The 27835-nt window shown below is 35.5% G+C and overlaps 1 protein-coding gene across 2 annotated transcripts in view; it reads right to left on the reverse strand.

Moving 5' to 3' along the window:
* Positions 1-547: 547 nt before the first annotated feature.
* Positions 548-27835, reverse strand: part of ARL6IP6 (ARF like GTPase 6 interacting protein 6) — a gene marked incomplete at both ends in the record, with an annotated part of 46395 nt that continues 19107 nt past the window's right edge. The window contains 2 exons of one of the 2 annotated variants that reach the window (XM_080690164.1): positions 548-641; positions 16876-17008. In XM_080690164.1, coding sequence (XP_080546290.1) covers positions 548-641; positions 16876-17008 — 227 coding nt within the window. The remainder of the gene's footprint in view (positions 642-16875; positions 17009-27835) is intronic. The other variant, XM_080690163.1, reaches the window with a different exon arrangement.

The following is a 27835-nucleotide window of genomic DNA, read 5'->3' on the forward strand; positions in this document are numbered from 1 at the left end:
TACAGTTGCTTAGATGTAATAATTTAAAAAACACAGAAATTCAACATGCAATAGCAAAATATGCAAAAAAAACCCCACTAAAGAACTATCCCCCATAAAAATATAAATGTACCTTCTATTGATTATATGAATATGAAAAACTAAGTGTTTTTATTTAAAAGTAGCTTCTATAAAATGTAGAGTAATAGACATTGTTTTCCTAATGTAATGTATAAATATTTCTATCTCAACTAAGCAGTAATATCAGCATTTCTTGGCAAAAATGTATATACATGGAAAGGTAGGCATTGTTTTGTATTCAAGTTTCAAGTTTGATTTCCACTAAAATGTTTTTTAAAACTTGTAAAAACTACACACACGAAAGTAAAAAGATGAGGTAAAGACTTATACTTTTAAGAAAGTACTTGAAATATAATACTCAGATATTCCCAATGCCTATGATGCTTTAAAAGGCCCTCCACAATAGTAAAAATTTTGACTTTTATCTGAATCACACCGATGGCTTCTTAGTCTTCTGAGCAGGCAATGATATTATTCCAGTCTGGATTTACATGAGGCACCACGCCACAGTAAGAGCAGCTACAATGCCATTCAAAATCGCCATGCTATAGCCCATGTGGAAAGAATGTCCAGTCAGTTTCCTAGGGACAAAGAAAAAACACAAATCAAAAAAGACACAATGCAATTTGGCATAAGAAAAGAACAGTTTTTATTAAAAATTAAGACCGGGGACTATATTTCCCACATGTTTACACATTAACACACAAGTTAAAAAAGAATTTTGGACATCTATAGCATTAGGAGTGGATGTCAGATCTTAAGTTCTGTCAAAAACTATCCTTAGCCTAAGAAATAGTTTTTCAGCTTATTGAAGCAAAATGCTGACTCTGATCTCCTATATTTCTTTAAAATGAATTCTAGTCAAGGTGTGTGGTCATAAAATCTTAAAGGTGCTAATTATGTTCTATTATAAACATGTTCTGGTATTAATTGGTGCTATATTTCTGTTTTTCTGTTCTCACTTATATCTAACTTAAAATGCTTATTATTTTGAGTATAGTTCCTATCATTTTGGGGTAATATGTAGAAATCACGTTTTTTAGTTTATGTTAACATGAATTGTTCAGACTAAGATTTAGAGACATTTCAGCTTTTAATCCAGTAAGTTACTTGCAAAGTGCTTTTCAATGGGTTCCTAAAAATCAGTTGACACCAACTAACTACAGAATTATGTACAGACATTTTTTATGTCATCTTGTAATACATTTATTGATATTCCTTTTATTAAATGCATTTAACAATACTTAAAGAAAATAAGGTAGTGTCCAATTGGTGTCAGAAGGTGAAACAAAATCCACTCTTAAACAGCAGTGCAGATGGGACAAAGGTGATACTATTTAACCAATAACATGTTTTCAAGTCAGAGGGAACAAAATTATTTCTTTACAGGTTCCTTTCTCCTTGTTTGTACAAATCATTGTTTTTTAAGATTCAGCTTTTTTTTTTAAAGAGCTGTCATATCTCTTGGAATAAAAAGAGCAGGTGACCTCAAGTGGTTTCCTTTCAATCTTCAGGTTTTATTTCACAATTCCTACTTACTATAAAGGAGTGTAACACTAATCTCATATTTCTAAATGCCTACAATTTGATAAGCTCATTCTTAACAACGATCAGAAAGTGCTTATAATGTATCACAAATTATTTTTAAACTTTTGTGTATATATGTTGAATTTATGTGTTAATTAGTCTTGTACAAATTAAAAATAAAAGCCCTATTGGTCCAAATCATCTAATGAGTACTGCTTTAATCATAACTTCACACAGGGTTTACTCTATTATAAGACAGTTCTTATTATTACAAATCATGACTTTCATTTTCATACTATAAATCTGGTACATACTGCTAGGCAAATGGCAGTATCATACAGGGATACAGTTTGAGATGGCTGTGTAAAGTATATATAATTTTTGGTCACTGGCTCTTCTAGAATTTCATGAAAGGAAAAGTAAGGAAAAAAAAGGGATATAATTGCAGAAGAATGATAAGCCCAGTTAAGAAAAGAACCTTCTCCTATTAGGTAGTTTAGACTAATAAAGCAAAATGACTATAACTTCTTAAGTGCGAGATAATAAGGTCTAACATGGGAAACCTGCAGGTAAAAGAATAAAAATCTGCCACCCAGAATAAGTCATAACAGCACTGATCATTACTAAAATTGTCAAATCCCCAAGTGTGAGTAGGTAAGATTATACCTGGCCCTGCCAAGCTGACTTGATTTTGTCCTGCCATATGGATTCCTAATTTGGATTACACTACTGAATGAGGTAAACAAAGAAAGAAAACAAATTTCATGGTCTCAAAGCAATGTAATAAAAATGTTTAAGACCTTCCATTTCATTTCAAAATTTACAAGGCTACTGAAATAGGTTTAAAGAACTTTTGAAAATGACAAGACTATTTTTTGATACTGGTACAACTATTGCAATTTATATAAAATATGAATGTGACAGAGAACCAGTTCACAATGAAATTCTTTCCAAGTTGCTGAAATTCTCTTCATATACCTAAACTGTACAGATTAGCTTTCCTAAAATATATTTTGTGCAAGATGCTTTTGTGTTAACTGGATATAAAATATAAGTGAACAGAATAAACAATATTATTCTAATTTTCTATGACTATTCTCCAGAGAGCAAAGATAAAATAAATAAAAATACTTCAGAGATTATATTTATGCAATTTTTCTTCTATTAAAATAGGTTACTGATCAACAATATCTATATTTAAACTGGAATAATGATGCATGAAATATAACTTCATATGAATTTTAATTTCAAAGTATCAATCAAGAATAATTTAACCTGCTAATTCATTTGGTCATATGTTCTGGTCAGCATTCTTGCCACTATAATCTAAAGATGTGACCATATAATTTAGAGAATAGAGGATTTATTTTCTTATGGCTACAAGTTCAATCTATGTGAGGCCAAAGACTGAATCTCAGGGCATGGTGGTACAAAGTAGAGAAAGGAAGAGCACGTGGGATGTGCACACATCACAGAGGTGGAAGCAAGAGAGAGCAGGGGATGAGGAACCAAATATAATCTCCAAGATGCACCTTCAGGGGCCACCTCCTCTAGCTACACCCTTCGGCCTACTGGGTACCACTCAGGGAAATCCATTACAATGGATTTATCCACTTCTGGGATTACAACCCTCATGCCTAATTACATCATCTCCAAACATTAATAAGTGAGCTCTTTAGAGAGCACTTTACATATCTAACTATAACACCATGTTAAATAATAAGCAGAAATTGAAACAATTCAAGGACAAATATGAAATATTTCCTAAATTAAAGTTAGGATTCTAAATGTGCATCTTATTAGACTTAAAGTTCTTTTCATTGTAATACATTTCTGAAATCAAAATGGGAACGGAAAACATTATTCAATAAGAATAAAACACAACTGAAAATATAGTTACAAAAAAGGCACATTATAAGAGAACTAGTTCTGTATTTTAGATGATAAGTTATACAAATAGTTTCCAAAAAATTTCTTTCCATAATGTAGATATATACAATCAAGTACATATGTAGTCACTGTTATGGTAAAGACCTCAAGCTCTACAGTTAGATATGGCCTTGAGTGCTAGTTTTGCTACTTATAAGGTAGATAGAAAAATTAATGTTTCTGACCTTCAATTTCTTCCTCTTTATAGAAATAAAAATAGAATTTACCTTTATAGAGTTGCTGTGAGGATAAGATATCTAACATATGGCAATGATCAATAAATGTTAGCTATATAGTATAGAAAGAAAGCTTTGCTACAGAAGATTTTTAAAAATTCTTTTGACAGCATAATTCACTTCTCCCTTTCTTCTGAGCAAAACAAACTTAACACCACTCCTAAACTCAAACAAATAATAATATGCAAATAAACCCAGGAGGTACACAAAAGAAATGAGAAAATTATAGGTTTGGATAAGCCGATATTTTTGCTTGATATTACCCTCTTCCTACTTGTTCGTTATCACTTCTTTTTATAATTCAGTACAGAACCCATCTAAACTTCATTATTTATATCAAGAATATGTACTGTGGAAACTGATTTCTAGCAACATATTTCTATTAACATTTAATAGTAATATAAAGTGAATTATCATGAAAGAATTACATCTTTAATTTTTCAAAAATAATTAAAAAATTACGATTCATGTAGGCTCAACAACTCTGGCAATGTAAGTGCCTATACTATTATTTTTTCTTTCTTGGTATAAGGGATTGAACCCGGGTATTCTACCATTGAGCTATATACCTAAGCCCTTTCTTATTTTTAAATAGGGTCTCAGTAAGTTGTTGAGCCTGCCTTGAACCTGTAAACCTCCTATCTCAGCATCCCAAATACTGGGATTACAGGCTTGCACCACCCCATTCTGCCAACTATATCCTTTCTTTGAATCACAAATTAATGCACTGAATAATCAACTGTCAAAAGTTCCAAATAAATTATCTTTTTCAAATTTAAGAGAAAGAACAATAGACTCAAGCAGGTCTCTTTTATATTTTGGGTTATTATTTTTACATTAGTCTTGATTGATCTGAACTAAATTACAACAGTGGTAAATAATGGCCTCTATTCTTTTAGAAAATCTTTACTCCTATGCCATATTTACTCCTGTTATTTCCTTTTTCTCATATATCAAAGATGTTTTTATGACAGAATTCTTGCAATTTGAAAACAGTAACTTTATTGCCAACTGATTTTGCTTTGTTGTTATGCTTGCTAGAATAAGAAATTGCATTAGGAGCTCATATTAAGAACAAACTTGCTATGTGTTTCTCTGTGTCTGATTGGCTTAGCAGGAGACAGGATAAGCTAGTTGATACTAATCTATTTCTCCTTCAAACATGTGAACAGCTTTTTATTTCTCATTCTATTCCTAAGGAAGGAATTTTCAATCCTAAGGAATTTTAAGCTGTGTGTGCTTCGATCGGAGTAACTACCTGTTAATTCTTTACTTGGAATCCAAAGTACCTACCCCAAACCTGAAATCTAATAGAATGCTGAGACCGGCGTGATGGTGCAGGCTTGTAATCCCAGCGCTTGGGAGGATGAGACAAGAGGATTGCACAGGTTCAAAGCCAGCCTCAGCTACTTAGTGAGGCTCTCAGCAATTTATCGAGACCTTGTTTCCAAATAAAGTATAAAATAGGTCTGGGAGTATAGCCCGGAGGTAGAAAAGCCCCTGGGTTTCACTCCTAGTACCACACACACAAAAAAGAATGGTAAGCAAAACACCATTCTAATTACAATATCTCTTCCATGTCTACACGTTCCATATGCACAAATCAAAACTAACCTTCAACTGAAAAATATCTAAAAAAGAAAATTGTGCGTGTACTGAACATGTAGACAATTTTCTTGTCCTTATTCTCTAAATAATATAACAACTCTTTAATACTATTCACAATGTATTAGACATTATAAACAATCTACAGCTGCATTAAACTATATAGCAGGATGCATGTAGGTTTTATTCAAATACTACGTCATTTTATGGACTTGACTATCCCCAGATTTTGGCTGTGAATGTGCAGTTTGGGAACAAATTTCCTGTGGATCTTTAGTGACAACTGTACTCACAAAACATTTCCATTTATGTTTCTATTAGAAACAAAAATTTATATTACTTCTTTTGTATACTTTGTCAGAAATTACGTCTTAGAAATTCTGAAGATGAAGTTATATGTCTTCCAATGTTACCAGTGTTATTTAAGAAAACTGAGAGAACTGCAAAGAGAATGTTTTTCTAATTTTACTTCTCAGAAAAGAAAAACTAGCACATATTAATTACATTCATCCCTTATTTTTTACTCGGAAGTTCTTTATTTTATAACTTTCTCAACACTTTTCTTATTTCTCAGTATTTACAAAATGGATATTCTGTATTGGACATTTTATTGTACATCAGAAAGAAAAAAGAATTAGTATTGCCCTTCAAGATATCAGATACTAAAGACTGTATTAAGGATTAAAGTATAGCAGACAGCAGTACTGAAACATAAAGGAGCTTGTAGAAGAAGGAATTAAGAAATAAAATATCACAGGATTAATTTAATAAAAGCAACTTAGCCAGGCATGGTGGTATGTGCTTGTAATCCCAGTACTTGGGAGGCTGAGACAGGAAGACCCAAGTTCATGACCAGCCGCTGCTACTTAGTGAGGCCCTCTACAACTTAGTGAGACCCTGTCTCAAAATACAGAATAAAAAATAGGGCTGGGACTCAGAGAGAGAATATATACTGTCTTCATGAGTTTTTGTTTTGTGCAGTGCTGGGAAATGATCTCAGGGCCTCACACATGCTAGGCAAATGCTCGACTGCTAAGCCCTCAACTTCAAGGTGTTATAATAAATCTGAGGTCAAGATTATTTGGATAAAAATTTACTCTGAAGATGTAAAAGGATATAGTTAATGTTTAACTGAAATGCATTAATCATAAGCAGAAAGTGAGTGAATCTATTAAGCATTTATTCCATTGGCCCCATAGTCTGATCATTTGAATTACAAATAAATATCAGTTCTTTACCTTGAAACAGGGTCTCACTGAGTTGCAAAGGGCCTCACCAAGTAGCCGAGGCTGGCTTTGAACCTGCACAATTCTCCTTTCTCAGCCTCCTAAATGCTGGGATCACAAGCGTGCGTCACCATGCCAGGCCAAATAAATATCAGTTAATGAAGAGCCTGCCTTTTTGTACAAGTGTGTGGTCCTGGGGATTGAATCTAAGGCATTTCCTCTCTGAGTTATACCCCTCGTGTTAGTGTATTTTTTATTTTGAAACAGTTTAAGTTGTGGAGGGCTGCATTAGGTTGCTGAAGATGGCACAAACCTGCAATCCTTCTATCTCAGCCTCCCAAGTATTAGAATTACAGGCATGTGCCACCATGCCCATTTCCACCATTTTATTGAAGCAAGTTGACTTATCAATCTCTATAACTGTAAGCTATGTTATTATGGTATTCAAAATTCAAGTTTAAAGATTTCCTAATTTTTTAATACTTTATTTGCATGAACATATTTTAATTCCTGCTATCCTGCCAACCTCTTTGGTTCTACCTTCCTCTTGTACATCATAAGCATGATCTCTATTCTGTTAGATCTCAATTCTGCAATAATTATTCTCCTTCATATATACCTTAAAATCCTTATCTAAAATTCTAACTACAAGAAATTTAAATTGAGTCACAATCTTATGCATTGCCAGTGCAATGTTAAGTAACATAATGACTCAGGGACAGAGTGCTTGGGATCCCTAAAGATGAGCAACTGTCTTTAAATATGTACATATTTTAATATCTCTTACTAGATACTAAGTTTCTAATTTGTTCAAAAGTCCTTCTGCTAGTTTATGGGATAAATGAGATTTAGAAGCCACCTCTTCTGACTTCAGAACCCTTTCTAATATAATAGGCTGCTCAAATAATTTACGAAGATCGCTGAACACACAGAAATGGCTCCAAGTGCAAAACTGGTAAATGCTGTCTCAGGTATTTCTTAGCAGCACCACTCTGTTTGTGGACACCGTTATCTTCTCAAAAGCCCACAAATAACACACTCTAAACAGCATTAGCAAGCACAATGGTGAATAGGTGCAAAGCACTCATTAGATACATCAAATTAAGAAAACAAGAAAATCAAGGATAGTTAGTACAATTATTTAGGGTATTTTGTTAAACTATGCATGTCTCTGCTTAATACAGTTATTAAATTCTTTTAAAATATATGAGCGTATTTTAACCCTTCACTTCCGGAAGCCATAGGTCAGTATCATCCATACGATATATTCATTAATAGTAACAGAGTTGCAAACAGTAACAATAAATGAGACTTCATGATACTCAAGATATCAAGGCCAAGTTCATGATCTCTTGTCAGTAGCCTTTCTCTCCTACTGCAATTAGCCATCTGACATCTGTTTCATTAGTTCATGGCAATAAAGCATCTGATTTAACAAGGAGGCAGCTATCCAAAATCTGTATGAAAGAGTAGAAGAGTCAATTAACTGTGTTCAATGTTAAATCTAGTGTGCCTGGAAAAGAAACTTCTAATTTAAATACTAAATTACCCAATTTTCTTGAACCCCAAGGCATATATTATTGCCCAAAGATAAGAACCCACAATAATTTTCTATGATGCTTTTATTAATGTGTTTTCTATTTTTAGCCTCCAGTGTGAAAAGCAAGAAGTTAGAGAAAACATATAGCATATTTTATGTTAAAAAACTAAAATTGTACTGAAAAATAATCTTATAAAACAGTAATGGCAATCCTAAAATTTTCAGGAAATTCACATGGACTAGTCTATTCTTCGCTACCCACTACAACAACAGTTAAAAAAACAAACACACACTCACAAATGTCATGGAAATTCAAATATCTCAGCATCTAGTTAAGTACAGAATAATCCATAAAATAGTTACCCAGTTTACCAAAAAGCAGTTCAAACGGAAATCCACTTGTTTCCTTTTCTTTCTCATGTCTCACTTATTTTGCAGTTTTTAGATAATATGAAGGCAGTACTTTTTTTAAACAAAGCTGAGTATAAATAAAGTATGTCTTTTCTGAAATTTAGTGTATGTATTTATCAAATATCATTTGTGGGTAGAAGAACAAGAAATAGAAAGGTGGATACCTTCAAATAATCAGAAAAACAGACCAATAGCATCAGGAAGGCAGCATATATCCCTTGGTATATATGGATATATATTATTGCAACATATATATTACCATTGAAATATTCTAAGACTGGTTATCTAATTCTATGCCTTTTAAGCAGGTTTTTGTGAAAAAGATAATATGCTTTATCTCAGCATCCTCATAATTTACACTGATAACTATAAAGTTTCTGTGTTTAACAATAAACCATAGTGAATATGCCTTATATATAATCAATAACATATCTTAAAAGTAGATGTGAAATTTCAAACTTCTCTAAAAATATAAAATAGTAAATTTATGTTGATTCCTAAAAATGAATATCCAACTATGTCTTCCAATCTAATATGAATATGGATGAGTACCATGTCTTCATTCCAAAAAATGCATAAATATGATTATTCAAGAGACTTTTAAGTACAAATGCTGTGACTAACGTGAGTCAAACTGTAATAAAAATGTAGTATTTTTCCTTGGCTTCTGATAATTCAAAATGCCTAATTTGAAAGATGATTCTGAAAGTTTGAATTACTTAAAAGCTATTTAAGGACATTTAAAATTATGTCTTTTCTTTCAGCAAATATTCATATTGTAAACATAATGACATGAGGTTAAGATAATTCTTTTCAAATAACTCATACTATGCTCAAAAATTCATTTTCAGTTGTAAGGTTCAAGATGAGAAGTATCTTAGCATGGAAATCAACTGAGGATATATGAAGAAGTGAGACACTTTTTTTTTTTCTTTTCAGTACTGAGGATGGAACCCAGGAGCATTCTACCTCTGAGCTCCACTCCCCAGTCCTATTTTTTATTCTTTATTTTGAAACAGGGTCTTACTGAGTTGCAAACAGCCTCAATAAATAGTAGATGAGGCAGTCCTCAAACTGTGATCCTCCTGTCTCAGTCTTCCAAATGCTGGGATTACAAGCATGTACCACCATTCCCAGCTGAGACACTCTTGAAAACCTACAATGTTATGATTGTACAACTTGCTATTTCTACAGCATTTCTTAACAGGAGAAAATTATTTAAAATCAGTTTCTTGGAAAGTGATTCAATAAGCTTTGGATTCAAATATGAATTCACCAGAAATCTTATTTTTATATAACTATAACCTTTGGTCAACCTAAGCTTGAAATCTGAAATTTCTAGCAGCATTTGATTCCCATAATAGAGTTAGCCTATCTATATAACTTTAAATACAAACACTGATTATCTTCTCCTTGGAAATAAGTCTCTATAAGTATCTCCAGTGTAAAATAATAGTTTTATCTTATTGACATAAAAAGCTCTCAGGCACAGTAACTCCCTTCCCAATGATTACCACTAATTTACTAAGGAAATCATGAGATGCCAGTGGTGTCTGCCAGTTTACTCTGTGTTATGTGATGCAAATTAATTGTGTATAAAATGAGTAAAATGAAAGAATGTCTTATTAGGAATCCCTAGGTTAATTTAGTTTTATATCCCCACAAAGTTATGTCTATCCTGAAAGTTAATAGGAGTAAAAATTTGACCTCTGATCTAAACAATAAACATTTTTCTCTGTCAGCATAATACTTTTATAATCATCACTATTGACTGCACCCCAATACCTTTAACTACTTTAAGAATGTTAACCCACGCCGGGCGTGGTGGCGCACGCTTGTAATCCCCGCGCTTGGGAGGCAGAGACAGGAGGATCAAGCAGGTTCGAAGCCAGCCGCGCGCGCTGGCTTAGGAGACCCTGTTTCCAAATAAAAAAAATGTAAAAATAGGTTTGGGAGTGTAGCCCGGAGATAGAAGGGCTTCCAGGAACCCCAGTACCACCACCAAAAAAAAAAAAAAAAAAAGAATGTTAACCCTTACGCTGGGCATGGTGGTGCATGCTTGTAATCCCAGTACTTGGGAGGCTGAGACAGGAGGATCACAGGTTGGTGGCCAGCCTCAGCTACTTAGTGAGGCCCTCTGCAATTTAGTGAGATCCTATTTCAAAATAAAGAATAAAAAAAGGATTAGGGGTGTAGCTTGGAGGTTGAATGCCATGGGTTCCATATCTAGTACCTCAAAATAAATAAATAAAACTACAAAGTAGAAAATTTTGTTAATGATCTCATAATTTTCATATCACTACTGTGAAATATATACACACATACATACACATATACATATGTGACATTCTCAGAAAAGTACATAATGGGTTTTGACAGACATACTTTTCAAAAGAATGGCATATACATTTGTATATATATATATATATATATATATATAGATAGATAGATAGATAGATATAGATATAGATATATATAGTGCTAGGGATTGAAGCCAGGAGCAACTCTTTTATTTTTTTATTTTGAAACAGGGTGTCACTAAGTTGTTGAGGCTGGCTTTGAATATTTGATCCTCTTATCTTAGCCTCTTAAGTACTGAGATAATAGGTCTGAACCACCATGCCCCACCTATTATGAAGTATTTTGTGAAGTATAAAACTATTGAGTTCTCCACAATTGTGCCTTTTTGCTGAACCCATCTCTTAAATTACCATTTTTCCACTAACTTTACTGCTTAGGCTATAAAATGAAATTTCTACTAGGGATGGAAGTTTCAGTAAATAGATGGTTTTAATTTTTACCAAGTGGTAACTATAAACCTGCAGGTACATCATTTCACCATGAGGTGGAGCATGTGCACAGGTAAGTTAGACCCTGTGCAGTCTCTAGTGGGAAGGAGGGGGGTTGGGAGAAAAAAAAAATGAAAGAGACAATGACAGTGAAATGTTGAGATTTTTAAATTGGTTTTAGCAACATTGCAGGGTCCAAACTGTCACCAGAAAAGCTCAGAGTGCCTTTGTCAATAAAATTGATGACAGTGAAATCTCTCCTATGGATTCATTTCATAATAGAGGAGATGGCAAAGAACATAATAAACAGAGCCTAGTGCCAACTACATTATATGCAAATAATTTGACTTTGTGCAAGCTGATTAAATTCCTGGGACTCAGTTTACTCACCTGTTACATTAATACCTACAGATGGCTTTGGAGGGACTTGGTTTTTTCTCATTATCTCTAACAGGAGCTTCTAAGACATTTCTACTAATTCTAAAATATTAGTTAAAAGTTGTGCTTGTTAGGAAAAATGAAACCTCAAGGCACATCTTGTATCTAACTTCTTCCCCAACTAGGAGGACTTACATAAGGGTCTGTCTAATCCTTCTTCTGGCCTATCCTAGAATGAACATCAAGATTACTTGAAGCTCTGAGTCCTCTTTGCAAGCAGTATTTTTACATGGGTAGGTGACGTACATAGATGTGTTAACTCCTGAAAATTACAATTAAAGCAGACAATCACAATGTGAAATAATGACAATAAAACAGGAAATTTATATTATCTCACTGAGAACTCTGACCAGTGGGTACATCCTAAAAAGTAAAATAAGCATGGTTAGTTGTGGTGTGTGCTTCTAATCTCAGTACTTGGGAGGCTGAGTAGAGTTGCAAGTTTGATGCCAGTTTCAGTAACTTAGAAAGACCCTGTTTCAAAATAAAACAATAAAATAAAGACAGGCATGGTGGCACAGTTGTAATTCCAGTACTTGGGAGCTCAAGAGAATATGTTCGAGGAAAGCCTCAGTGAGAAGACTCTCATCAACCTAGAGAGACCCTGTTTCAAAATAAAGATAAAAATAAAATAGGTGTAGCTTGGAGGTAAAATGCCCCTGGGTTCAATCCCCAGTACCAAAAACATAAAAACTACACTGTCACATTGGCTTGGTTGGAAATCACAGTCAAATCCCAATGAATGAAGAGGGAAACTGAAGAGGAAGTAAATTAGAAATGTTGAATATGTAGCATAGAAATAAAAAGGATAATGAATTATAGCCCAGTGAGAAATAAAGAATACATTCTATTTAGATACTCTGAAGAATTAAAACTTATCTCCTTTGCCTCTTGCTCTCTAACACTGCAAACACATATTCTGTAACAAAGAAATAATTTAGAGGTATATTAAACCAAATACACAGATTTGTATTTGGCTTACCAATGATGGCTTATCAATTGAGAAGGTTTTATATGTGACATTGCTATGTGTCACATTCATATACATATGAATTTACATATTCATCTGAATATATAAATCTCCAGTACTTGGGGGAAATTATATATATATATGTTAATCCCAAGTACTGGAGATTGGAGCCAGGGGGATTCTGTCTCTTGAGCTATATGCCAGCCCTTTTTATTTTTTGTTTTGTAACGGTATTCCTAGGTTGCTCAGAGTCTCACTGAGTTTCTGAGGCTCCCTATGGTCCTCTTGTCTCAGCCTCCTAAATACTGGATTACAGGTCTGTGCCACCATACCCAGTTTGGAATACTTTTTATTAGGAAATTAAGCCCAGGGGCATTCTGCCTCTGGGCTATACCTCCAGTCCTATTTTATTTTTTATTTTAAAACAGGGCATCACTAAGTTGCTAAGGGCTTTCCTTGCTAAGTTACTGAGGCTGGTCTCAAACCTGCAATCTCAGCCTCTCAAGTATTTAAAGTATTTTTTTTTTTAACTCAGCAAAGTCTGCAAATGGTGGAACCATCCTTCTGAAAAATATGTATGTAAAAGCCCTTAGGTACTTTTCTGAAAATATAGCTTTTTTTATCTATCTTATATTTCCTGAAGGTTTTGTGCTTATTTAAAGCTAAAGTTTTGAAGATATATCTAATATTGAATGGAAAACATGGAAAAATTTCAATGACTACAATATATGACTTAAAAGCTCAATTCCTTTTAATGAATTATTGATCCAAGTTGATGATTCCAATAAATATTTTACCTAATGTTTACTACATCTCAGTAAATGTTAATTTTCTTCCACTGACAAGTTTATTTGTATCAGGAAAACACAATTGATAGCCATAGTAAATACGATCTTCTTGATTTCCCCCCAAACTATTTATTCTGTTAATAAAAGAAGTCTACATGGTTTAGTCTGAAAAGAATACCAAAGATTACTCGTTGTCTTACTAAATAGTAGGTATAGTGTGAAATCAATTTTGATCTTTAAAATAAGCATAAAAATGAAAAGATACAAGATTAAAATGCTATTATCATTTTCTTTCTTTTTTTTGTGGTACGGGGGATGGAACCCAGGGGCATTCTACCTCCGAGCTATACCCCCAGCCCTATTTTTTAATCTTTATTTTGAAACAGGCTCTCACTAAGTTGTGGAGGGCCTCACTAAGTAGCTAAGGCTAGCTGTGAACCCAGATCCTCCTGTCTTAGCCTCCCAAATGCTGGGATTACACGTGTGTGCTACCATGCCTGGCTCTAATAGTAATTTTTTATGACTACTGGATATTTCCATTATTTTTTCTGAATTTTACATAATTAGAAAAATGTTTATATTAACATCATTACTTATTTTAGGTAATAAGAAAATGTTATAAAGACATTTTTATAAAAAGGTGATTTACATGTTAAGATATATCAATATAATTTCTGAGAAAACATTCTGCAGATTTTAACTTTTGCAAAGGAAATGTTATTTCTCTGTACAAGGACTCACTCTACTGGTGACAGAATATATATTTATTTTGAAATTTCTGAAATAATTATGTATTTTTCACAAACACTAGAGGGCAGTGTTTTAAGTAATAATCTTGATTTTGTTTATTTTTGTGTGTACACACTTTAATTTGTATGGGTACAAAATATTTGAGTAAATATAATAAATTTAAATATGATATATATGTCTATTTCAAAACACTTTTTAGGACTGTAATAACAAGTACATAACCTAAGACTGTGATGGATGCTACCTCATATTAAAACTAAATGACTAATAAACATATGGAAAATAGAGGCCCTTACTACTGGTTACAATTTAATAAAAATGCAAAGATAAGACTTTAAAAACTAGTTAAATATAATTAGTTAATGGTAGATTTTTAAAAGAATACTCAAATATGCTTTCCTAAGCCTCCAAACATCTAACATTTATCAGGCATAGAGTTTTGGCAGTGGAAGGATAGATGCTGAGAGGGAAAATGACATTCCAGGGAAAGAACAGCAAGAGTAAAGCCAAGACATTTCAAAATTACATAATTCATTTGGGGGATGCCAAAATGATTAGGTATGTGACTACAGTATTGGGGAATAGGTGTAGATGAAGTTGGAAAAGTAGGGCAGCATTACTTGGAGAAGGATTAATATTAATATGCTATGCTTAGGAGACACCCTTTAAATGAAAAGCAATAGCATCAGTTTCTAAAAAGATAGTAGTATACAGGGCAAATGAGAAGAGTAAAAGCTTCCAGAATGGGAAACCTAGGAGACAAAGACACTGGCTACAGTTTTAGGTAGTACAAAAATACTGGAGGTACAATGGGGAATTCTTCTGATGACAACTGAAACTCAAGAAGGATCGCACTTGTTGAAGGGATAAACACAGTGAATAAGAGTTTCAAACCTTGGTAAGTGTGTAGATAAGGATTTCTTAAGGGCTACGGGTTTTTAAATTACTCTAAGTGCAAGATGTCTTCTAAAATCCAAGTAGCAAGATCTACTAGGTAGCTGAATTTAAAATAATTTTTTTTTGTAATTTAAAAAATGAGTATAATACACAAGGCTCATACCCCTTATTAAAATGTTAAAAGGTAGCAAAGAATATAAATTTGCACTGAATCTTATCTCTTTCAGAAATAAAAAATTTCTCATTGAATGGTATTTATGTAAATTATGAGACAGTATTGCCCTCTTGGTTATAATACTAAATTCAGAATAGATTATCATGCATCTATCTCATGTACACATAAATTTATCATAAATATGCAATTCATATTTCATACACATATAGGGATGTAAAAAATTTAACTAATAATGAAGCCAGCAGTGCCAATGATATTATCATCAGTACAGCTTCAAGTTTATAAAGTAGTTCAAACATGTAGTCATATCTCTAATACCTGTCCAAAAGATGGGCTAGAGCTGGTAGTATTAACAACAGTAACAACTATAACACATAAATTAAGTTTAATTTCTAATCTTCACCAGCCCCTCTTCCCTACTCCCACTCTCCTACTCTGTAGAGACCTGTGATACTTTTATTTGGAAATTAGTTTTTAAAACTGAAGTCTCCCTGACATGAATAAACTTAACTACTGTCTACTTAATTTTCGGAAATGCTGTGAAATACAAAAAATATAGTCCAAAGAAATTTAATACTGTTTTACTATAAAACTCACACATTCTGGCCTGGATTTACAAGTTTGTTGCCACAGATACATGCTAATTATTTATTACACAAACGTTGAACCCTAAGAAAAAAATCAAACCCAATTATCAAATTGTTCTGAGTCTGAACATTTACACATGAATCTAGTAAAACTTTTAAACTGTTGACATTTTACCTTCATAAACTGTTTTAAATGAAATCCTATCCATAAAATGAAAAATAGCCCTCAAAGTTTCTCAGTTCTTAGGTGATGGCCTTGAATTTCATTAAAAATGCATTATCTAGATATGGAATTTAAAATATTCTTTTTTTCCCCCTCTTTTGGTGGTACTGGGGTTCCTGGAAACCCTTCTACCTCTGGGGCACACTCCCAGACCCACTTTATGCTTTTTTTTTTTTAATTTGGAAACAGGGTGTTCCAAGCCAGGGAGGCTGGCTTTGAACCTGCGCAATCCTCCGGTTTCTGCCTCCCAAGAGCAGGGATTACAAGCGTGCACCACCATACCTAGCTAAAATATTATTCTTGACCAGGCATAGTGACACATGCCTGTAATCCTAGTACTTGGGAGGTTGAGACAGGGAGATTCTAGGTTTGAGGCCAGCTTCAGCAACTTAGTTGAGACTGTTTCAAAATAAAAAAATTAAATAGGGCTGGTGGTATAGCTCAGAGGTAGAATACTACTGGGTTCAATCCCAGTACCATGCCTATACAAAGGATATGCACGTGTGTGCACACACACACACACACACACACACACACACACACACACACACACATTTGTTTATCTAAAGGCAAGGTCTACAAGCTGAAAAATCGTGTCATTTGTGTTTTGAAGAATAGAACTTCAAAAATTTTCACAAATAATAAACAGCCTCTTGCTTCTATTTTAGCATTTTTAAAAGAGTTGAAATAGTTTAAAGAAACAAAACAAAACAGGAATACTTACTTGAACCTGGCAGGTGAAAGAGGAGTAGGAGGAAACATTCCTGGTTCAAAAGAATCAAAATAAGTCACTGTCCAAGAAAAGCTGCAACAGGAGAAGCCAGCAATTAAGGATATTATAAGCAGAGTCCAAAATCCTTAACGGAAAAAGAAAGGGGAAAACTTATTATTAACATTGAAACATAAATTAAACTAGTGTCTTCATGTCCAAAAGATTATGTGCATTTATCTTCTTTTAACTTGTATCTAACCATTATTATAAGAGATTTGAGCCTGGTACAAGCTAACCTATGTAGAAATACAAATTACTAAAGCAAATTAAAAGATAGATTATTGAGCATTTTAATTAAACTGTAACTTAATATGTAGAAGAACAAATTCAACTTTAAAATATAATCCTTTTTTTGTAAAATCCAACAATAGGGAAAATGGATAAAACATTTCACTCTGAATATGTCTTAGCATTTTTGGTGCAGGGATTGAACCTAAGCATTCTATTTCTCAGCTACACCCTTTGTGCTATTTTATTTTGAAAAAGAATGTCACTTAGTTGTGAAGGGCCTTGCTAAGTTGCTGAGGCTGGCTGGGAACCTGCGATCCTCTTGTCTTGGCCTCCCAAGTCCTAAGATGACAAGTGTGCGCCACCATACCTAGCTTGTCTATCTTTCATTACTTAGCACTAAGTGATTCCCTTCAGGATCATTCCACACCATGCACTGTCTTTTGTTGCTATTGGTGTGTGTGTGTGTGTGTGTGTTTTATTTATTTATTTTTGGTGGTACTGGGGGTGGAACCCAGAGGCTTTCTACCTCCAGGCTATACTCCCAGACCTTCTTTATATTTTATTTGGAAACAGGGTCTCACTAAGTTGCTGAAAGCCTCACTAAGTAGCTGAGGCTGGCTTCGAACCTGTGCGATCCTCCTGTCTCAGCCTCCCAAGTGCAGGAATTACAAGCGTGTGCCACCACGCTCGGCTAGTGTGTGTGTCTTTTATTGGGAATTGAACCCAGGGGCATTCTACCACTGAGGTATATCTCTAACCCAGTTTAGTTGTTTTTTTTTTTTTTTTGGAAATAGGCTCTTACTAAGTTACCCTGTGCTGGCCTCAAACTGGCTATCCTCCCATCTCAGCTTCTCAAATACTGGGAATATAGGTGTGTGCTACCATGTCCAGTTACATCATATACTTTTGGCATGAATCAATTCTGTAGTACTTCTTATAGTTTCCCCATGAAAATTATAAGCCTAATCTGATTCTCTGCCTTGCTCAGTAAATAAAAAATAGTTGATTCCAAAATTATCAATGAATTAGGATCTTAGATTTTAATTGCTGGCAATCTGGATCTGTAGATTTTTTGTTATTGCTTTTCCATAGGAAGAGATTCAAAGCATGTTATTACAAATCAAGAAAAAGGATCAGGATTGGAAAGAATAAAAGGAGGTATAAACAGTGACAAGACATATTAATTTGAAGATATTTTGATATTACTTTAAATTCATTAAGGTGATAAAAAGGATAGCAACTTATTCTCACCGAACACATAACTCCATGGTCAGTGGCTAACTCTCCTTAGTACAGCTATATTTTAATGTCAGATTTTCAAAATTCTTTCATATATTGATCCTTTTATTCATCTACTCAAAAATATATTGAGTGGCTACTGTGTTTTTATTATGATATCATGTAATGGTTAGAGTAGTGATAAACAAAAGAAGGTAGCTTTCTTCATGGAGCAATTCTAGTGGGGAGAAAAATAAGCATGTAAATGAATATAATGTGATATTTTTTTTTTTTTTTTTTTTCAGTCCTTAAATTTATTTGGAATAACAAAAAGCCCAGAATAGCCAAAGTAGTTCTCAGCAACAGAAACCATGGATGACAAATCACAATACTTGACTTTAAACTATACTACAAAGCCATTGTAATAAAAACAGCATGGTACTGGCAAAAAAACAGACACATAGACCAATGGAGCAGAATAGAAGTCCCAGAAACAAGTCCACACACTTTCAGCCAATTGATTTTTGACAGAGGCACCAAAAACATACACTGGATAAAAGTTAGTTGTTCAACAAATGGTGTTGGCAAAACTGGTTAACCATATGCAGAAAATTGGAAATTAATCCCACTTTCTCATCCTGCACAAGAGTCAATTCAAGATGGATCAATGACTTGGAAATCAAACCAGAGACCTTGAAGCTCCTTGAAGAGGGCATAGGTCCAACACTGCAACACATAGGCACAGAAAAACACTTTCTCAACAAGACCCCAAAGGCACAACAAATTAAAAGGTGAATCAATACGTGGGATTGCATGAATCTGAAGAGCTTCTGTTCAGCAAAGGAAACTGTCAAGAACCTCAATCGAGAGCCAACATAATGGGAGATTTTTGCAACCTACACCTCCGATAGAGGACTAATATCTAGAATATACAGAGAACTCAAGAAACTCAACACTAAAAAAAAATCATCCAATAACAAAATGGGCAATTGAACTAAATAGACACTTCACGAAAGAAGAAATTCAAATGGCCAATAAATGCATAAAAAATGCTCAACATAGCCGGGCGTGGTGGTGCACGCTTGTAATCCCCTTGTTTGGGAGGCAGAGACAGGAGGATTGTGCAGGTTCACAGTGGGTTCACTTACAGTGTTGTTGAGTACTGTTCTGGATCTCTGGAGTGCATGGTGAGCTTGGCCACCACTGCTGCAAGTTGTAGCCAGTGTTTTCATAAGAGCAAATGGTGGCTTACAATTCTAATGATCTGCAGCCACTTGCTTTGTTTTTTTTTTTTTTTTTTTTTTTTTTAACAATTTTTTTTATTGAACATAAATAGTATACATTTACACTATATTTGGTGCCCTCTCCCCCCGCCCCCGTTTTCTCCCCCCCCCCCCCCAATGGTTGGCCAGGTTAACCATGTCTTATTCATAATTTTACACATGTTCAGGTGAAGATGCTCCTTAATCAAGATCGGCCTTTCTCCTCTCCTATCTTTCCATTAAAACTTAGCTAGTATTTCCCCTCTAATATCTGGGGTCCTACTGGTATCCTTTGTGTTTTCTAGTTTGGGCATATTAGAGGAAACATGTGTATCTTCTCCTTCTGTGCTTGGCTGATCTCACTTAACATGATGCTTTCCAGGGCTTTCCATCTTCTTGCAAATGATAAAATTTTGTTCTTCTTTATGGCTGAATAGAATTCCATTGTGTGTATTTCCCACAGTTTTGCTATCCATTCATCTGTTGATGGTGATCTGGGTTGGATCCATATTTTGGCTATTACAAATTGTGCTGCTATGAACATAGGTATGCATATGTTGTTGTATTTCTCTGAATTCAACCCTTTTGGAAAGATACCCAGGAGTGGTATAGCTGGATCATATGGTGGATCTATTCCCACCTTTCTTAGGAATCTCCACACAGATCTCCATAGTGGCTGAACTAGTTTGCACTCCCACCAACAGTGTAAAAGAGTTCCTCTTTCCCCACATCCTCGCCAGCATTTGTTGTTGTTTGATTTCTTTATGCTTGCTACTCTCACTGGGGTTAGATGGAATCTCAGTGTAGTTTTGATTTGCATCTCCCTGATGGCCAGTGATGAAGAACATCTTTTCATGTATCTATTAGCCCTTTGTATCTCTTCTTTTGTGAAGTGTCTATTTAGTTCATTTGCCCATTTCTTGATTGGGTTGTTTGTTTTGTTGGTGTAGAGCCTTTTGAGCTCTTTGTATACTCTGGATATTAGCCCCCTATCAGAATGGTGGCTGGTAAAGATCCTTTCCCATTCTGTAGGCTTCCTCTTTAGGTTATTGATAGTTTCCTTTGATGAGAAGAAACTTTTTAGTTTAATGTTATCCCACTTGTTTATTCTTGCTTTAATTTCCTGAGCTTTGGAGGTTTTGTTGAGAAAGTTACTGCCTGTGCCAATATGTTGTAGTGTTGAACCCATGTTCTCCTCTACTAACTTCACCGTCTCAGGTCTAATTTCCAAGTCTTTGATCCATCTTGAGTTGATTCCTGTGTTAGGTGAGATATAGGGGTTTAGATTCATCTTTTTACAAATGGCTAGCCAGTTCTCCCAGCACCACTTGTTGAAAAGGCTGTCTTTTCTCCAGCGTATGTGTTTGGCCCCTTTGTCAAAGATTAATTGACTAAAGATGTGTGGGTTTGTTTCTGTATCTTCTATTCTAATCCACTGGTCAGTATATCTGTTTTTGTGCCAGTACCATGCTGTTTTTACCACTATTGCTCTATAGTATAGTTTGAAGTCTGGGATTGTAATGCCTCCTGCGTGTTTCTTGTTATTGAGAATTGCTTTGGCTATTCTAGGTCTTTTCTTTCTCCATATGAAGTTCATGATTGATTTTTCTAGGTCTCTGAAGAATGTCACTGGTATTTTAATGGGAATTGCATTGAACCTATAGATCAGTTTTGGCAGAATGGCCATTTTGATGATATTTATTCTGCCTATCCATGAGCACGGGAGATCTTTCCATCTTCCAAGGTCTTCTTCTATTTCTTTCTTTAATGTTTTATAGTTTTTGTTGTAGAGGTCTTTTACATCTTGGGTTAGGTTTATTCCTAGGTATTTTATTGGTTTTGAGGTTATAGTGAATGGAATTGTTGTTTTTGTTTCCTTCATTGTGGATTCGTTGTTGGCATAAAGAAAGGCCACTGATTTCTTTAGGTTGATTTTGTAACCTGCGACTTTGCCGAATTTGTCGATCAGCTCCAGAAGTCTTTTGGTTGAGTTCTTTGGGTCTTCCAGGTAAAGGATCATGTCATCTGCGAATAAGGATAATTTCACTTCCTCTCTTCCTATGTGGATTCCTTTGATTTCCTTCTCTTGTCTGATTGCTGCAGCAAGAGTCTCAAGGACTATATTGAAAAGGAGAGGTGAAAGTGGGCATCCTTGTCTTGTTCCTGACTGTAGCGGAAATTCTTGCAGTTTTTCCCCATTCAATATAATGTTGGCTTTGGGTTTGCAGTATATTGCCTTGATGATGTTGAAGTACTTTCCTTCTATCCCAATTTTTTGCAGTGTTTTTAACATAAATGGGTGTTGGATTTTGTCGAATGCTTTTTCAGCATCTATTGCTATGATGATGTGGTTTTTGTTCTTGGTTCTATTTATGTGGTGAATAACATGTATTGATTTGCGTATGTTGAACCAGCCTTGTTTTTCTGGGATGAAACCGACTTGGTCGTGATGAATTATTCTCTTGATATAGTTTTGAATGCGTATAGCTAGTATTTTGTTTAGAATTTTTGCATCTATGTTCATTAAGGATATTGGTCTGTAGTTTTCCTTTCTTGAGGTATCTTTATTTGGTTTGGGGATTAATGTGATACTGGCCTCATAGAAGGAATTTGGAAGAGTTCCATCTCTTTCAATTTCCCGGAACGTGTTATGAAGTATTGGTATTAGTTGTTCACTGAAGGTTTTGTAGAATTCAGCTGGGAACCCATCTGGGCCTGGGCTTTTCTTTGGTGGAAGAATTTTTATTGCCGTTTCTATTTCTTTGGTTGTTATTGGTTGGTTTAGGCTTGCTATGTCCTCTTGGTTGAGTGTAGGAAGGTTAACTGTGTTTAGAAATCTGTCAATTTCATCCAGGTTTTCAAATCTATTGGAGTATAAATTTTTAAAGTAGTTTCTGATAATGTTTTGAATTTCTTCACTATCAGTGGTGATATCTCCTTTTTCATTTCTAATTTTGGTAATTTGAGTTGATTCTCTTTTTCTTTTGGTTAGGTTGGCCAGGGGTTTATCAATTCTATTAATCTTTTCAAAGAACCAACTTTTTGTTTTATTGATTCTTTGAATTGTTTTTTTGTTCTCTATTTCATTTATTTCTGCTCTAATTTTGATGATTTCTCGTCTTCTGCTGGCTTTGGGAATGGATTGTTGCAGAATTTCTAGATCCTTGAGTTGTTTCATTAGGTTCTTTACTTGGTGGTTCTCCATCCTTTTTATGTGGGCACTCAATGCGATAAACTTTCCTCTTAGTACTGCCTTCATGGTGTCCCATAGGTTTTGGTGGGTTGTGTCTCTGTTTTCGTTTGTTTCCATAAATTTCTTTATTTCTTCCCTAATTTCTGCTCTTACCCATTCGTCATTTAGTAGTGTATCATTCATTCTCCATGAATTTGAATACTTTCTTTCGAGTTTCCTGTTGTTGATTTCTACTTTTATTCCATTGTGGTCTGAAAAGATGCATGGGATTATATTACATTTTTTGAATTTGCTGGTATTTTCTTTGTGTCCCAGGATGTGATCTATTTTGGAGAAGGTTCCATGGGCTGCTGAGAAGAAAGTGTATTCTGTAGTTCCTGGTTGAAATACTCTGAAAACGTCTATTAGGTCCATTTGGTTTATGGTTTCCTTTAGTTCTAAAGCATCTTTACTCATCTTTTGCCTCGAAGATCGATCCAGTGGTGTGAGAGGCGTATTAAAGTCTCCCAGAATTATTGTATTTGGGTCTACTTGGGATCTTATGTCCAGAAGGGTTTGTTTTACGAATGTGGTTGCACCCACATTTGGGGCATAAATATTTACTATCATTATATCTTCTTGGTGTATTGTTCCTTTTAATAAAAGGAAGTGCCCTGATTTGTCTCTTTTGATGTGTTTTATTTTAAAGTCTGTTTTGTTGGATATCAGGGTTGCTACCCCTGCTCTTTTTCGGTCACTGGTGGCATGGTATATCTTTTTCCATCCTTTCACCTTCAACCTGTGAATGTCTTTGGCTGTGAGGTGAGTTTCTTGCAGACAGCATATGTTTGGATTATGTTTCCTAATCCACATTGCCAGTCTATGTCTTTTGATTGGTGAGTTAAGTCCTTTGACATTAAGTGATATTATTGAAATATGCTTTTTGTTTTCTGCCATTTTGTGTTCTGTCTACTCTTGGGTGTTGTGATCTTTCTTCTTTACTTAAATGGCCCACTTATTAACTTCCTCTCTTCTCTGATTCTGGAGTCTGCTTCTTTTTTCTTCCTTATGATTTATTTCTTTAAGAATTTTCTCTAGTGTTGGCTTTGAATTCATGAATTTTTTGAGATTCTGTTTATCCTGAAAGACTTTGACTTCCCCATTGATCTTGAATAGTAGTTTTGCTGGATAGATTAATTTGGGCTGGAAGTTATGTTCTTCCAGGGTCTGAATCACGTCGTACCAGTCTCTCCTAGCATTCCTGACCTGGGTTGTATAGTCTGGGGTGATTCTTATTGTTTTGCCTCTATATGTCACCTGTCCTTTTGTTCTCACTGCTTTTAAGATTCCTTCCTTGGCCTCTATGCTGGTCAATTTGGTTATTATGTGGCGTGGAGTGGTTTTTCTTTGGTCCTGTCTCAGTGGAGTTCTGTATGCCTCCTGTACTTGAAGATTCAAGTCTCTTTCCATATTTGGAAAATTCTCTGAGATTATTTCCTTGAAGATATTACATATGCCCTTGGTCTGTACCTCTATCCCTTCCTCAATGCCTATTATCCGTAAATTAGGGCGCTTCATATTATCCCATAATTGCTGGATGTTTAGGTTTTGTTGCTGTAAAGATTTCTGTATATCGCTGACTGTGTTTTCGGTTTGGGATGTACTGTCTTCTAATATTGATATTCTGTTTTCCATTTCATCTAATCTTCCAGAGTTTCTTTCTATTGCTGTCTTCATTTCACTTATTGCCTCTTTCATTTCATTCCAGACCTCTTTCTGATTCTTTTTTAGTGTTTCTATTTCATCTTTAACCTCCTCTATACTTGTTTTAAAACCTTTCATCATATTGAACAACAAGATTCTGAACTCCCCTTCTTGCATTTCTAGTAGGTCAGTATTCGTGATTTCTGCTGTCTCTTCATAACTCCTGGTTCTCATATTTATAGTGTTCTCTGTCCTGTTTTTCTGATTTCTACCCATCGTTCGTGAGTAATGTGTTTAGTCAAATCTTAATATTAGGAGTTTAGGAGTATCGGCCAGTCAGCTGAGCCTTTCCAGTGTTGAAAGTGGGTGATGTGGGAGGAGCTGGGGTGATGGGTAAAGGAGTCAGATTAGGTGGAGGATATGTTAGGTTGAGAAGGACTTTAAGTATGATAAAGTAATAACTTGCTATGAATGAGAGAGAGTTAACTACTAGGACTCTTGTTGTTAGTAGAGTAGTTATGGATATAAAAAATACTTTGAGTTTTAAACCATGAGGTATATTATGGGGAAAAGTTTTGGGGGGGAAATGTATGTAGGTTAGTGTGGGAAGGTTTGTAAATAGGGATGCTGGTAGGAGCAGACAGACATAAAAAAAAAAAAAAAAAAAAAGAATCCCCTCAAGATACCAAGACTATTATGTAATCCAAGAAAAAGGAAGGTAAACCAATCAAAGGAGGAGAATGAAAGAAAAGGAAGGAAAAGGGAAGAGAGAGGAAAAAGGAAGAGGAATAAAATAAAAGGAACTAGCAGCCGTGTGAAATAAAAAAATAAGGCAAACTATCCAATGTATATATATATAAAACAACAAGTTAAAGTAAGAGAAGTTTGGATTAAAAGAAGAAAAAAAAAAAAAAGAAAAAAAAGAAATCAGCAATAACCATACTAAAACAAAAGCACTTTAAAAGCAAAAGAAAACATAACATCCACATTAAAAGTAAAACAAACAGTCCTCCTTATTTACGCATATGGGGTCAGGTCCATATAATATGTGCGTATCTGATTGCTTGGTAGCTTTCAGGATACCGTCCAATGTCTCTTAGTTTTCTTTGTACTCTATTTTTATCTTCTTAAGTCATTCTGGGTGTTTGGACACCTTTTTCTCCTTTAGCTGCTTTAGGTTTATGTGTCCGGGTGTCTGGTTTCACTGTTATTTGATTCTGTACAGTTCACAGATTCTGCGAAATTCTAACCTGTGGTCAGCACATCTGCACTCACCACCCTCGCCTCCAGCCTGTGCTTCCCTACAGCAGGGGTGGAGAGTGACTAAAGTGTAATTGGAACTTCCCCCTGAGGTCCTGAGCAGATTTTGTGGCCCGATGGATTTTCTTGTGTCTCTGGAAATTCCAGCTGGGCTAGCCGGTGTGGTCCCAAGATGTGCCCTGGGCAAATGAATGCTGGTTCCTGGGTGGCCACACTTACTGCCAGAGCTCTGCCTATTCCAAGAGTGCAGGCTGGATGCACTGTTAATACTGGACCCTAGTGAGAGTGGGTGCAGCTGTCTATTGCTGCTGGTATGTTCTTCCAAGGTGTATTGAGCTGTGTTCTCACTTAGAACTAAGCATCTGGCTACCAGGAGGTTGGGAATACCCCGCGGTGGGCCAGGGGTGCAGGGTAGGTGCTCAAGGGTCCAGTGTGCGGTGTCCAGCAATGGTCTCTGCGTCCCGCGGGACGTAGAGGCTGGGGGTGCCCCAAGGAGATTTCCGGGTCTCCCAGTGCTTTTGCAGCCTGGAGGGTAGGCTCTGGCAAGGTGGCAGGGGTTAGCCACAGAAGCAGGCTCCAATTTAGGAGGGCAGTGTACAGGCACTGATTACTAGTAGGGGACAGGCAGGATGCGCGAGGAGAGTGCTCTGAGGCTTGAGCCCGTGGTGGGGGGTTGAGACTGCGACTGCGCACACGCTAGGACCCCAGTTACTAGGGCGCCCTCAGGTACCTGTCTTGGTGCAGGAATCCGTGTGAGTCTCTGTGCCGATGTGATCCGGTCGCTGGTGGGCAGACAGAGTTCTGGTGGGTGCTGCTCGCTGCTTAGGATGCGGTCCTAAGTCCGTTTTTATTCCCGGATTATCTTGCCGTGGAAATATCGGGCAGGCAGCTCCTTGGACAGCTGCCAAAGCAGCCCGCGGCTCAGCGTTCTGGTCCGCGGTCAGATTGTATCTGCAGCAGGTCCCGTGTCCGATCTTTGTTCTTCTTGTTCAAGTTCAGGGTTCCGCCGAGGTACCAGGATGTGTTTTGGTTCCTGGTATGTATTTGTTTTGTTGATTTAGACACTGCTTTCTCAGTATTTAAACTTTATTTACTTCAGCTACTGAGAGGTGCTGTGTCCCTCGGTCGCCATTTTGGAAAAAAAAAAAAAAAAAAAAAAAAAAAACTATAATGTGATATTTTTAATAAATAAGATAGTATCAGAATTCAGATTGAGAACATGAACATTTTTTATTTAAGTGTTTTTTCATCTTAAAAGGAAAAAGTTAAATGTTCTTATGAACATAAACAATAGTCAAAGGTTAATCTCATCAAATACTGAAGCATACTGAAGGCCCTCCATATTTAAAATAGTTGGTACTAGTACATGAATAGACAGAAGAATGAGGCTGAATACAAAGTTAAGAAGAAACAAACGGACTTAAAAAACAAATAGTCTAGGGACATAGCTTAGAACAGAATTAGCATATGCAAGACCCTGAATTCCATCCCTAGAAAAATGAACACACACACACACACACGCACGCACACACACACGTTACTGATTCAATAAGGTGACCACCTAGAAAAAGGAAAAGCAGATTCATTTCCCATGCTAATTTCTAACACATAACAATGACCTAAATATAAAGGTGGTAGGGGCCACTGGAAAAATCATCTATAATCTTTGGCAAAGATATCTATGTATGTATAATACATATCCTTTTATTGGTGCATTGTTGTCTCACATCATAATGTAGTTCAGAGTGATAGCAACATATATACATAGCACTTGGTGAAAATTCTCCTCTAACTCACACCCCACTCCTCCCCTCTCTACACATAATATTGATATTGGCATTCTCACATATGTACATAGGGTCAATGGAAGCACTGCCTTAATTCCCCTCCTCCTTTCACTAGACCATCTCCCTTGCTGCACTGGGGTTTCTTCTCCATTAGCTAAAATCTTTTTTATCCTGCTCACTCCCTAGCCTCTTCATGAGAGAAAACATATGGCCCTTTACTTTCTGTGACTGGCTTATCTCACTTAACATAAGGTTCTCCAGGTCCATCCATTTTCCTG

The sequence above is a fragment of the Muscardinus avellanarius genome (assembly GCF_963383645.1).
Source record: "Muscardinus avellanarius genome assembly, chromosome: 2".
In the NCBI taxonomy this organism is placed as follows: Eukaryota; Metazoa; Chordata; class Mammalia; order Rodentia; family Gliridae; genus Muscardinus; species Muscardinus avellanarius.